General features: G+C 31.5%; 1 protein-coding gene across 3 annotated transcripts in view; it reads right to left on the reverse strand.

Annotated features, from left to right (window-relative positions):
- Dmd (dystrophin) overlaps positions 1-15,284 on the reverse strand; it is a 2,011,337-nt gene that overhangs the window by 1,677,440 nt on the left and 318,613 nt on the right. For all 3 annotated transcript variants that reach the window (XM_077107047.1, XM_077107046.1, XM_077107045.1), the window contains exon 4: positions 11,827-11,904. In XM_077107047.1, coding sequence (XP_076963162.1) covers positions 11,827-11,904 — 78 coding nt within the window. The remainder of the gene's footprint in view (positions 1-11,826; positions 11,905-15,284) is intronic.

The following is a 15,284-nucleotide window of genomic DNA, read 5'->3' on the forward strand; positions in this document are numbered from 1 at the left end:
AATTGGAGGGGGCTCCTTTTCTATTCTCACACTACTATTTAGAACAAAACCTCTGCTTTTCTATGTAAGTGTATGTGTGTTTAGTAATTCTAAGATCAATATATAAATATTTCAGAATTGTCAGTTCCAGGTGGTTTAGCTTATACATAAGCTTGTGGAAGAACATTTTCTTTCTTTGCTTACGCAAAATGGGCAAGAAACCTCACTGTTCTGTTTTATTCCACATGCCTTCAGAGCATGCATGTAAATTTTAGCTCTATCACTAATAATTTCTCTATATATACTAGCTTTGGATATCCATGGTGGTTATAGTGAAAGTATTTATATAAGTACTTATAAATATTATGTAGATCTATTCGAGATTTAATAATATTTAAGAAAATCATAAGAGTAAACATGAAATGTGATGATATTGTGAGAGATTATTAATGTGTACACATTTATATTACTTTAAATTTGCTTTGTAGAAAGAACAGCAGCAGAATACGATTCATTGAAGAGAGAATGGTATATAGTATTTCTCATAAGGTGTCTATAACCTGAGACGTTCCTTCCAACATTCCAGAAGAACAGATTTTCTTTTTAAATGTGTTAAATGCCTTTTATAAAATGTATGCCATCACGTAGTCAAGCTAAAGAGACTTCTCCATATTCAAGAGAAGCTCAAGTATTTATATAATCTTTCTAAATATAATGCATTTAAAGACCAAAAAAAAAATGCAGGAAGGGCAAAATAGTTTCACTGTCTTTCAGCATGTGCTTTTTAACCACATGTAAAATTTACACTATTTAAAATTTAAAGACTTATAGGCACAAATCATACCTATTTTCTTCCATTGACACATGCATGCATTGAATCTTTTATTATTAAAAGATGAATTGCTCAATATATACAATATAAATAGCAGGACATATTGCCATTGGAGACCTGGCTCTCCATTTGGCAGGATTTCTTTATTCCCTATCATATATCCACATTCCAAAGATTATTTTATTTCACACAAATTTAGATAGGAAAATACTTTTTAAAGTACATTTTGACCCAGAATATAACATGAAATTTAACTAAAGGTACACACTGTGAAGATACTGTCCCTACTTCCAGTGAGTAAGTTTCACATATTGTCACTTATTAAATATTTTTGACTACTTGCCATATGATACACAGAGAGGGTTGAAGACAGAAGTAGATTTAAAAATGTATCATTCCATTAAACTAATTGGAGGTAGATTTAAAATGCGTTGTTTCATCAAACTGCTTAAAGATGAGTGAAATAATTAAATTCTCTCTATATTTTGAATGAGCTTTTGATCACAATGCTGCACCACAAGGGAATTCTTTTTAATAGTACTGTATTTTCAATTATTTATACGCTGCCTATATTATCCTTAATAATAAAGTTTTGAAGCAGTCAGAATAATCTTATGAATATACAAATATTTTAGGTGTGAAAGAAGGTAAAACATATATATCAAAATAAAAGTTTCAATGAAGGTAGCCTACATGAAATGCAAACCAAACTTTCTGGCAAAGTAGCTACTACAACTAAACTCAGCAAAATTTCCTCTATGGGGAATTATATACTAGAAGGTATTGCTTGAGAAAGTGGACACTGTCATCAACAATAATTTTGCAATATAAAAAGGTAAAATATGTGTACACTTTAAATATAATATCGTTGAATTTGAAGTTTCATAAGAAGTATATATCCAGCTTATATCTGGCAATATAGAATGCCACTTTAGCAACAATCTTATATTGCCACAGCTTTCTAAGCTTAAGTCATGTATACTGATTTCAAATAATTTTAGGTTGAAGTAAAAAATTAAGTTAAAAGATTGGCATTTATTATAATATGAAAAATGTTAAAAATATAATTTTAGCCATAGCATTATTATCCCAACACACCACTATACATATACGTTATAGATAAATAACTACCTACTCTTAAGTTTAATCTGCAGAAAAAAATAGTATTTTACCTTGATCAACAGATGTCTACTAAAAAAGGTTAAACCACCTACTTTATCAAATTAATTAAAATGAAAACATACTCCAATTTAAAAGTAACATTATCACTTTGCAGCTGAATTTGAATTTAAAGAACCCAAGTTATATTTTTATGTTCTGCACAAGAATACTTTGGAAGAAATACAGCAATGACTGCTAGCATATTTCTCAGATGATTGAATGGATCTCAAATCATGAAAATTTTTGGCAAAGACCCTACAGTTGGTGAGTTTGAGAGTTAATAGATCTACTTCTCCTAGATCTTTGGGAATGAATGCATATAAGGTGCAGATATTTTATAGGCCTATTGTGCAGAATGAAAATTTATTGAAAGAAATAATACTTGTCTAATATAAATTAACTTTAAAATTTAGATTTATATTTGAACACTGGGGTTTTGAGTGATAAATGGAAGCAGTTTATATTCAGTGAAAGATATTACATTCTGACACACTCCAAAATGTATATTATATGACTATTTAAGCTTCTGAATATTTAAAGGACACATAAAATACTAGTTTTAAGAACAGTTTAGAATCCTCTTTATCTAAGTTCATATGCCAGGAAGAGTGAACACTATATCATTTTTTAGATCAGTGACATCTGACAACCATTCAATCTAGTTCAGTGACAAGTTTCAATGATGTGATTAAGTGAAGATTTGACCATAACTGACATCTGAATTTTCACCCTAGGTTTTTAAAGTACTGACTTTGGATTTGTGGTTTAATAATATATAGCAACGATCTTATTTACTTTGTGCTATCTCATGTTGTAGATCTGATGTTAATTGGAAAAAAAATGGTACCTTTTGATAAGACAATTGATGAGAGTGCCATATTTAACCTAATTATGAGATTTACAACCATGTCAGTTAATATTAAATCTTATTAAATCAACAAACTCCTAGTTACATTCCTAGAATATATTTTGATACTACTCATTTTATAAGACTCTTTGAAAGGCACTGGAATTGATACAATTTGAACATGGAAGACAGTGATGGTAATCACTTGAAGGATAGCATTTAAGCCCCACCAATAGTTCAATGCCCTATTATATTTGTAATTGTTAAAATTCTTTAGCAGTGAGAAAATATTCATTTGACAAGAAATGAATAGAAATGAAAATATCTTGCAGAGAAATCACATTGAAGAAAACTTAGTAATATCTAAAGAAAAACACCTTAGTTTAATTTAAACCAATTAAATATCCCTTTTTCATTTCAGAAAACAGCGGGGAAAGGACTGTAGAAGTGAATTAAGAATGGCTCATGAAGGGGACTGATGACAAACAAGATGGAGAAAGGTTAAGAAATTATAGTATGTCTATATGAGAGATGTTTCCCTCTTACCTGGGATTTGTTCTGTCTACCTTCAGTAAATCACAAATAAATGGAAGCTGGGGATACATTTTTCTCTAGAGCTAGTGTGGAGACAAGCATAAACACTTGGTAGTGTCATCCTGTTTCACAGGATTTCGTACTTTTCTTTTGTTTGCTTTTTTAAACCGCGGCCTATTTTATTACACATGAGCTTTGCTCTCAGCAAATATTGTAATAAAGGTATCACTGCACTTAGAAGTAATTTCTTCTCAATAAGTGATTTTCCAAAATAAATTATTGATAGCAGGAATCACTTTATGCTAAAACAGCCACACTGGTGAATGCAAATCAGAACATGAGTGTGGCATCCAAGCTCTACAGAGCTAAGCTGTGAGCAGCATTCAAGTATGAATCACAAGTTAGAAGTCTGGAAAGGAAAGGAAACTGAGCAACAGGGTTAAACAAATAACAAGTATGAAACTTGGGAATATGCTACAACTAATAATTTATGGCAGAGGAATAGGCTAAAGTAGAGGAGACACTCTACAGGAAAGAGGAGAAAACAAAATGAATTTGACCCAAGAAGATTTTGAAATTGCTGAAAAAGTATCCTTTTGAAAAGAAGCTGCTTCTTTTCTTTCTTCCCAAGAAATACATCATTACATTTTATGAATTCTGAAGCTATCCAAAGATTCTTAGAAAAAAACTAGTGTGACAATCCATCCTAGTTGTACAACCAGGATTTTACTGATTTTTAAAATGATTTAATATTAGCTGACATAGTTGTAGATTTGTAATTATATTCAGTTTGCCACTCTAATCAATTGCATTTCACAAGGCAATGAATTTTTATCATTTTGTTTTACCCCTTTAAGAAGAACAGGTTAATGTTTGAATTTTGGTATGTATGTGTGTATATATTGTTGGTGGGGATTGAACCCAGGGCCTCTCACATGGTAAGCACTTGCTCTAGATTTGTGGATAAGTTTATGGAATTGGGATGATATTGATATGATTTTGCTATTAGCAAGGATCAATTTCTTGCAAATGTGAGTGAGCATACATCTGGTGTCACAGTTCATTTATTTTTTTTTAATAATAGAGACTAAAGTTCTATGTAGAATCCACTTTTGGCTTCTATACCTCTGTGCTTATCTTTAATATTTTCTATGTTTAAATTGCTTACATTTGTTTTTTTACAATCTTTTTCCTGATCACTTTTATAAGAGATTAATCTGTTTTATTTTATTGCAAAGAACTAATTCCTAAATTTATCTAGTGTTTCTTGTTCCTAATTTCTTCATCTGTCTTTAGTTCCTACTTTGCTTAGAGCATTTTCCCTTTTTGTAACATTTTTGGTTGAGAGCTTTATTCAATTTATTTTATCTTTTTTTTTTAATGAAGATAAAAGCAAAGACAAAAATTGAACCTCTGGGTATAACCTAAAACATTTCTCATGGGTTTTCATGGAGACTACTTTTTCCTCTACAAATGTGGCTTTGTACTCCTAGTTTCTTCCTCAATGCATTTTAAATTAATTGAACTGAATTTATAAATGTATTATTAATTTCTAATGTTATTATTATCAAAGAATATGCATCTTAAAAATTCTTTTGTATACTTAAGGACATTTTTTGCATCCTATTATCTCTTTTTAATTTGTACATGTGGTAGGAACTTCTTAAAATACATTAATGTTCTCCTGTGCCTGTAGTAAATTTGTGTAAAAGAGAAATCAGAAATGACTTTTAGCCTGTCTTCCTTTTTCTGATCACATTTATAAGGGATTAATCTGTTTTATTTTTTATTTATTCTTTAGGACATTTTCCCTTTCAATAATATTTTTAGTTAATTTTTCTCAGAAGTATGGGAAATAATATGATGTCATCTGGTCTCAAAAGTAGCCAGAAGTCACCTCCTATCCCTCTCAGGAGTAAATATATGGCCTCAAAAGTGAATACTTTCAGGGCGGGGTTGTGGCTCAGTGATAGAGTGCTTGCCTAGCATGTGTGAGGCACTGGGATCCATCCTCAGCATCACATAAAAATGAAATGAAGATACTGTATCCACCTAAAACTAAAAAATAAATATTAAAAAAAGTGAATGGTTTCTTGGTTTTCCCAGCAAAGCTCACCTTGGACAACATTAGGATTCTTGGTATTCAGATTTCCAAGTCCCCATTTTACCTAGGAAAAAATCAGGAGACACACCAACACCTGGGATGCTGATCATACTGTTTGCTGCCCCACACTCTGCTCACCTACCCAATTTCTTTGCCCCTTCTTTGTATGAGAAGACTCTGTCACCTGTGGTCTCTTAACCTCTGGCTTCTGGCTGTGTTTAACCAATGAGAAGTACTAGAATGATATTGTAAATTTGGATAGATAAGCCAAGGTATTGATTTTCTCCCAATTCCAAACCCCTAAGTCTTGATTTAAATATAACTGCACTTTTTTACAGATTGTATTTATGGTTGCAGTTGCTGCCCAGTGGCCCTCTTCCAAGCTACAGATTCCATTATGTTAATCCTTCTCTCCCTGTGTCTCTTTTGATTTAGAGGTATTAAGGGTTATTAACTCATGCTAGTTAATCCCAGGGTATTTCATCATTCACTAACAGTTTCTTTAATCCTGCCCACATTTTTGTAAATACTTCCCTCATTTTACTCTTTTCAACTTTGTTTATGTATGTATACAGTATGTTTCACACCAAGACAGTTATACTTGGCTTCACAAGGTCACTTGAATTTATTTAGTGACTAAATCAGTACATACCTCAGTGGACTAAAGATGAAAGTTATGTTTCTGCCTCTGAAAAGCACCAGATAGATATAGAGATCTGTCCATTCCATAGGATAGGGGAGAGCATTTGTAATAATGACAGAGCTAGACTTTTCTGAATGCCTACTTGAGAATTCAGATTTGTGTTTTATTGATATAAATGACATTACTAAATTATTGCTTTTCCTCCAAGTCCAACTTTATGGGGGATTTATCATAATAAATACATATTTTATATAACTACCTACTATGTTTCAGAGTATCAAGAGATACAAAATTTATTAAATCAGCAGTATCTTTTTGTTCTTCAAACTCTCAATGTTTTCCTATTATACATGTTACAATCTTACAAAGATGATTTAAAGGCTCTACATAAAAATATATTTCCATCAAATTTTCTTTGTGGCTCTACTGGTATTTCTATTATTTAAGCTTTAGCAATAAGCTTTACTCTATTTTCATTATTGATATAACTTTCTTTAAAAAAGGTACTATTATAAAATATTTCCCATATATTATTCTTTGTTATTTATTATTCTATCACCAACTTTTTCAATACCCTCTCCATTACCAATTTAATTTATAACATTTTTATTTTTATTCATTGCCATCTCATTTGGACCAGAGTCCTAACTCCAACCATGGCTCACCAAATTGTTTCTTTCACCATCACCCATTACCTCTTTGTTGCCCTTGTCTATGTTTATTTTTTCCTTACTCGGTCTTCACTACATACTGAGTCCTCATTCCAAATACTTTTTCAAAAATCTCAAGGTTTTTTTTTTCTTATTAACTCTGCTTGGCTCATACCATACCCCTTCCCTTCCTTCAGGTCTTGGTTTATATAAAAACTTAACCAAAAGATCTTCCCATACCTCCTATTCTGTCCATCCCTTCTTCATATATTTATCCATCACTATATATATATATATATATATATATATATATATATATATATATATATATATATATATATATATATATAAATGTATAGTGTGCTCTATCATATGGGCACACTAAACATATCAAACTACAAAACAGAAAGGACTATTTTTTATTATGTTTGCTCCTATCATTGACTAGGGTATCCTTAATCACCTAAAATACCTGACACATAGGAAACACTAGTAAAAACTGTGTTGAATGTGAATATATTAACCTATTTTTAAAGGTGTGACTATTAAACTTGCCAAACAATATCTTCTATGATAATTTGAGAATTTGTCATTTTTAAAAGGAAATTTGAACTAGTCCTATCTACTATTTAATATAATATACTGCTTTAATTTTACCCTGTCTCAGACTGTATTCATCTGATATAGAATGTTCAAATTCATCTTTAGTAAAGAATCCTGCTCTTGAACATTCTCTCACTTAATTGTGTGTTTATTCATTATGATAACAATCAGAGACTAATACGGTTGTACCTTGTAATATTTTCTATTTATTTTGTACTTCTTTTTATTAAAAAACAATGGAGACATATAAAAGAATAATACATGTTCCTTTGAACATTTGTGTCCTATGTCTTTCAGCCTGAGGTTAACTCAGGTCAAGGTTATTTGCTCTCAGTTTTAATTTCTACGTGAGAATGTTTCTCTTGAGATTCTGCCTTTTAATGCAGAAACCCCATGTTTTCATGCATTTCTCCATTAGAGCCCTGGCTTAAATGAAAACATTGTAGAAATTTGCTTTTGAAGGCTTTTTAAATATAAACCCTTATTTTGGGGTATTTCTCCCATAAAATATTAGAAGATTCTCTATATTCTGTAAGAAAAGTAGCCTTCAAAGAAAAGATCCATATGTTACATTAATCACATTGTAATTTTGTATATTCATTTATCATAGTTATTCAATAATTTCATTAGACAGTTTAGGGTCTATAATCAGATGGTGAAATGTGCTCATCATTTGGAGTTTTGGAAGTTGTAATATCAGGTCTACTTTTCCTTCTTACAATTCTCATTTATGTTGTTTTTTATTTGAAATATGATATACATACAGAAAACTTCATTTAATTGTACAGTTTGGTTGTACGCAGACTTTATTCTTTAATTAAATGTAGCTGTATAACAATCACCATGTCAAAACATAGAACATTGTAAGAAAATTTCCTTATGTATTTTACTGCTTGATTCCTTCCAAAAATCTAACCACTCTCCTAAATTTTAAACCCTTGGAAGTATATTGCTTGTTTTTGAAACTTAGTTAAAAGAAATAATAGTTGGCATACCTAGTAGACATACCTGGTGTCTCACCTCTTTTGCTCAAATTTATTTCAGGATACTCACAATCTGTGCATTATATATAGATATCATTACCTTATTTTCATTGATTTATAATATATCATCAGAGGAACATACCATAGTCATTTTCAGTTTGGGGTATTATGAATAAAACTACTATAAACTTTCTCATGTGTATATTTTTTTTGGGTAAACATAGAAATGTATTTATGTTGGCTGGATAGCTAAAAATAAAACCTCTAGGTCATAAGAAATGTCAATTTTGACATTATAGATATTATCTGACTTTATTTAATGTTCATCTGAATTATTATGTTAATTATGAGAGTTCCAGTTCCATGTCTTTATCAACACTTGTCATTATTTTTCTTCCTAATTTTATTCATATTGGCAAGTTTATATCAATATCATGTTGCAGTTATAATTTAAATTTTCCCTAATTACTGCCAAGAATTAATATTTTTTATATTACTTTTGAGCTTTTCAACACCTTCTTTTGAGTAGTATTTGTCTAAGTATATGGGCCATTTTTTTCATTGAATTTTTTTTCTCATTTTTTAAAATATAAATTTTTTAAAATATAGAAGAAAATCATAGGAGAAAATTGGAATATTCAATATGATAAATGCATTCACTATCTCCAAACTGATCTCTAGATTTAACCCAATACTGATCATATTTCAAATGGATTTATGGTAGAAAAAGAAATATAATTATAAAATGAATACAGAACACAAAGGACCAAAATAGCCCAGAAAATCTAGCAGAACAACAATGGGAAATGTCTTAGTCACTTTTTTGCTGCTATAACAGAATATCAGACTGGGTGACTTGTAAGCAACAGAATATTATAAAGTTCATCAATGTAGAAACTGGGACGTTCAAGAATGTGACATCTGCATTTGTTTAGGACTTTCTTTTTGTGTATAACTGCAGAAGGGCAGGCACCAAATCAGATAGGTATAAAGGGAGCTGAACTTATCCTTTTATCAGAAGTCTACTTCAAGGGTAGCAATGTCAATTAATTCAGGAGGATGAAGCCTTTACAACCCAATCACCTCTTAAAGGCCACTTCTCTTAATAATTTTACAATGGCAATTCAACTTTAATGTAAGTTTTGGAGGAGCTATTCTAATCATAGTGTGGGAGAAGCTAGTCTGCCAGATACCAAACTTTATCATAAAACCAAAGTTATTTCCATGACATGATATCTGTGCTTATATAGAAAAATAGAACAATGGAAGCAAATTGAAGTCTAGGAACAAGCACACATATGTATTAACAAAGTTTTATGTTAAAGAGCAACAGGGAAGCAATATTAATTTCAATAACGCTGTTGCGTTGATTATATTCCAATTGAAAAACAACCAAAACTTAACCCATTCCTCATACCATATACAATAATCAATTTCAGATGAAATATAGATGCAAATTCAAATGCAAAATAATAAAGATTATATAGATAATGTCATACTATCAGAAAAGCTTGACTAGACCAATAATTCTTAATCAGGACAAAAATGAAAGTTAACATTTTAAAAAATAAACTATATCAAAATGAAGAAATTTTATCTACCAAAATTCATCACTAATTAAGTAAAAATATAACCCACAAAGAAGGAAAATATATTTGCAACTTGTAAAACAGAGCTCATATCCAGAATATAGGAACAACTTATACTATTAATGAAGTTCATATTAATTTTTCTCTTTTCAAATCATGCTTTTGGTTTTGTACATAATAAATACTTGGTACAAAGTCACATAGAATTCTTAAGTGGTTTGTCTGCTTTATTGCCAAGATTTTTTCTGATCCTATATTGAAAATTGTGAATTTGATAATCATAATATGTATAGGAAATCCACATATTCATAATGTGTAAAAGTTTGGCAAAAACAAAAAACCTAAAACTCTTACCAAAGAAAACATATAGCTACAGTAATTGATCATTTGATAGGAGATTAAAAAGCTTATTTTTAATCTTACATTATCTTGGTAGGGGAAATCCAACTATATTTAATTAATTAAATCCAATAATTCTATGTATTTTTGCTGTTTGCCTTGCTCTTACAGTTTTGAATAGAGTATGGGGTTTTGATATTTTAAAGGATATTTCCTTGTGTAAGTTATAAATACCTGAATTTTTTAATAATTTACATGATTCTTATCTTTCAAAAGGGTAAGTATATCAGACTAACAATGAGAAAATCAGTCCAACAACTTTCTTCTGGCTGCAGAAAAATTGAAAATCTAAACTTAATCTCTTTAGAAAATAATAAAATAATATTTCTATAAAGTAACTTTCAGCTGCTCAACGTAACAGTGATCCTAAATTCATAAAATCAACCAATTGCTATGTACTTTCCACTTCTATATCCTGTGTAATGCTCTCTCTCTGCCAGGTGAGCTAAGTAACATTGGGGGGGGGGGCGAGTATATGTTATTACTAATCTATCACAGCTTATGGTTATTTTAAGAGTGTGTGATCAATGTATTTGAATTTATCCTTGAAAAAGAGGTATAATGTAATTAGGAAGCTACTAAAAGTGCCTGATAAATGTACTGGTCGATTAGAAAGGTTGTAGAAGTTAATCATAAAGGAGGACAATTTGCCTTTAAGGCCATGATAGAAGGAGGAACGAACATCAAAGTCGCTCAAAGGTGACTAGAACTCTTCTAATCTGCCAACTCATTGAGCTATGTATTGTTTTTTTTTTTTACTTTTTAAAAATATAAAACATATGTTTCCATTCAGTTAAACTGAACCAAACCTAAGAATAAAAACATATCTGAGCCAGGCATGATGGTACACACCTGTAATCCCAGTGACTTGGGAGGCTGAGGCAGGAGATCTTGAATTCAAAGCCAGCCTCCACAGCTTAGTGAAGTCCTAAGCAACTTAGCAAGGCCCTGTCTCTAGATAAAATATTTAAAAAGGGCTGTAGATGTGTCTCAGTGAATAAGCCTCCCTAGGTTCAATACCTAGTACAAAAAAAAAAAAAAATTCTGCAGTTCTTACCCTGAGATTAAAATGTTATTTTTCTGTATAATTTATATTTTTGATATGATGCTTAATAATTTTTAGCTTAATTCAAACTTCATTACCATGAGGTTTGAACATACTGAGTACATAAAATTACATACAGCCAAAATCTATTTGTTGTATAGAACACAGCTTTATCAAGAAATCAGTTTGTCCACTAAATAGAGTTACATTGAGTAAAGTCCTAAAACAACATGGAGATCTATGTCATGTATTTCCCTGTCCTCTGTAAATGCATGCATTTGCTTCCTGGACTACATTAGCCACAAGCACACATGAAGGAACTAGAATTTCTGCTGTTCATAAAAACTAGTTTGATTTACAAAAGAATTTGGGATGCTTTTTCTGCACTGGGGGGCTGAAGCCTTCATTCAAACATTAACCACATTGCCTTATGGCATCCAAAGCCTTAGTCACTTACATTATTTTTCTGCAAGACCCGCAGTGCCTTGTTGACATTGTTCAGGGCATGAACTCTTGTAGATCCTTTTTCCTTTGGCTGAAAAACAAAAAGAAATAGTGTTCACTGCTCAGCACACAGACCAAAAATCCACCAGAAATAAAACAATTTATAATTTGAACTTTTATGTTTCAATGTTTTACATTTAAATAAACATAGGTCATGAGGCATTTATATAATGTACTTAAGGTTTTGGACTAATTGTCCCTGGCATAGTCTCTTTTTAGAATGAACCAACCACTCATTTGAGAAAGAAAGGCCCCCTGTTTTGTTCACAAAGCCCTATTTAAAGTGGTACAGAAGGATATTTACCAATAGGACAGATAATCAACTAATTTCCACATTTTTTAGGAAAGTTTAAAAAAGATATGAGTCGTGTAAAGTATACATTGGAAAATAGGGTTAAAGAAACCATTTCTTTGAATATTTTCTTAATTGTCTTAGTTACTGAAGCTCAAAAGCTAAACCACCTTTGGTTCCCTTATTTTCTTTTCAGCCCCAAAAGTTATATCTCAATCTGTAAATTTTCAACTGACATCTATACAGTTTGCTGTAATATATGAATTATCTCATTTATTCAGTTGTGGAGCTTTAGAACACCTAATGCTATAATGCTTGTTGTATTTATTCCCTCCTTCTATTTTCCATTTCTTTTATCTTAACAAGCCCTCATTAACTATTGCTCAGAGCACATCATAACCTCCTTTTCTCACTCACTGTTCCTCCTTCCATTCATATTTACATCTTCAACAATGACATTGTTGAACTAAGTCCACTACAAGTGCAAATTATTTGCATAGCTCTCATCTCAATTTTTTTTTTTTTTTGGCTATGCTGGGATTGAACCCAGGTGTGCTCTACCATTGACTTATTTCTACAGCCCTCTTTATTTGTTTATTTTTATTTTCATTTTGAGACAGGATCTTAGTTGTGGAGGCTATTCTTGAAATTGCCATCCTCCTGATTCAACCTGCAAAGTAGCTGGGATTATAGGAATGTGCCACCATGCCTAGCTCATCCCAATGTTTAGTTAAACATAAGAGCATGAACTACAAAGCTGACCCTCCTAGATTCAATGTTCAACTGTCACTTTTCCACTAGGTGACCTTGGGTAAATTTCTCAGTATCCATGTAGACCACTTTCTTCATCTGTTGAAACGGCTAATAAAAGCAATGGATCCATATTGATTCCTGAGAGAATTCAATGTGTTAATATGTATGAAGCACTTAGATTGGTATTTCTCACACAATAGATAAAATAAAATGTTTACTGTTATTATCATTGATTTGTAATTTGTTCTAGGTACTTGTATGCACTATCAATAGTACTCCTTGCAAGAAAACTTGTTGTTGGGCTGGTGATGTGGCTCAAGCAGTAGCACGCTTGCCTGCCATGTGTGGGGCGCTGGGTTCGATCCTCGGCTCCACATAATAATAAAAAAAATAAAGATGTTGTATCCATCAAAAAACTAAAAAAATAAATATTAAAAAAATTCTCTCTCTAAAAAAAAAGAAAGAAAAAGAAAATCTGTTGTTATGTCCCTTATACATATAGGGAACCTTAAGTCAAGATTTAATACATAGCCATACAACTAACAATTTGTGGAACTAGAATGAAAACTTCGGTCTGTGCCTATTGAATCAAAGTTTCCACATTCATTTACTTTTCTCCCTCTAACTTCCTTGCGCATGCACCATCCAAATAGACTATTTTCTACTTCTTAAGTTTTGCCCCATACATTCCAGGAATGCTCATATTCTTCCTAAGCAGTTCCCTAGCCTAGAGCATCTTGCCCTTTGAATTACCTGCTGAGCTTCTCAAATTAAATAAAATATTCTACTGTTCAAAAAACTTGCTTCACACCATTTTTTTAAAAAAACAATTTTTTAGATGTTGGTGGACCTTTGTTTTATTCATTTATTTATATGTGGTGTTGAAAATTGAATTCAGTGCCTTACAAGTGCTAGGCAAGCACTCTACCAGTGAGCCACAACCCCAGCCCTTCCTTCACACCCTTTATCAAACAGTATTAATACTCATTTCCTTTCAATTCTCACAATATTAACTAGCCTCATGAACAGGAATCTCCATTTTTTTTTTTTTTTACGTTCTACAAAATTTTCCTCTAATAATGTCAAAGTGATAAAGGCTTACATTTTGGTGTATTCCTACTTCCCACCATAAAGAGGAAGCCAGTAAGTCCATAGAAAGACCAAACTTGACTTCAGATCAAAATCAAAGCAGCAAAACAAAATTTTAGGAATTTAAGGCTCTGAAAATAATTCAGTAATTTTTGGAATTTAAAGTTTTGAAAATAAATCAATCCTCTGCCTAATATTTAAGCAAAAGACACAGATTGTCTTATAAGCAACTGTATAAAAATTATAAGAATTAAGTAACATTTTCCTTTGCTTCAAACTCAGACATTTACATGTACACATTTACATACTTATGTGCATATTTTTCAGGGCCCAAAAATGCTACTTGTAAAAAAGCTACAGTTTCTGTTACTGATGTGGAAGCTGAAATCTGGCCCCTTTTATGTCTTGTTGGGGAGTAATTTTAATTTTATAGTTGTAAAGCAAATACCTTCATTTTAACCATGGGGATGGCCTGAGCCAATAATCTACATGCAGATGCTTCAAAATAGAATACTAAGATTTCTCATCAATAATATACACTACTGCCATTAGGACTGTAGGACATATCTCTGCAGAAACTATTAGGATTCAAGACCAGGAGTTGGAGTCTTGAAATCAGACACATTCATGAGACAGGTGATGATGCTCTGTGGGAAAAGTAAAATCCCCAGATCAGGGCTGCCAGATCTGTGTCAAGGATGAAGGATTGATTACAGATTCTGTTAGTAGCAATAACTGAAATTATATGGTTTATATTGCCTTGTGTGGGTGTTTGGTGATTTTTTTCCCTCACCAACTATTTATTCCACAATGACCAAGCTCATGGATATTTTGGTTGCCTGTTTTCTTCAGTGCCTGCAACTCATTGGGTTCATTTTATCTCAGCATCTCTTTGTATGTATGGTTATATCTTTCTATCCCAATGAATATGCAAATCACTTTTATTATTTCTGTGTTTTGTGGAAATCCATTACTTTAAATACTGTGCCTATATGGAATTTGTTAACCCTGACAAAATTGCTTTGGATCATGAAAGTGTCACCTCTATTCAGGAAGTTATTCAGGAGAGTTGCAGTACCACAGAGAAGTGGTCATGCACACATCCAGAGGTGAAAAAAAAATAAGTCATGTGCACATGGTCAGGATAGGTTGTAAAAGCACAATCTTTTTTTTTTTTTGAAAATTTATTTTTTATTTTATTTTTTTAAAGTTTTTTATTGACTGATTTATTTATATCCATAATTGAAAGCAGGAATGGCTGCAAAATATAACAGAAA

Source organism: Callospermophilus lateralis, chromosome X, assembly GCF_048772815.1.
Source record: "Callospermophilus lateralis isolate mCalLat2 chromosome X, mCalLat2.hap1, whole genome shotgun sequence".
Classification (NCBI taxonomy): domain Eukaryota; kingdom Metazoa; phylum Chordata; class Mammalia; order Rodentia; family Sciuridae; genus Callospermophilus; species Callospermophilus lateralis.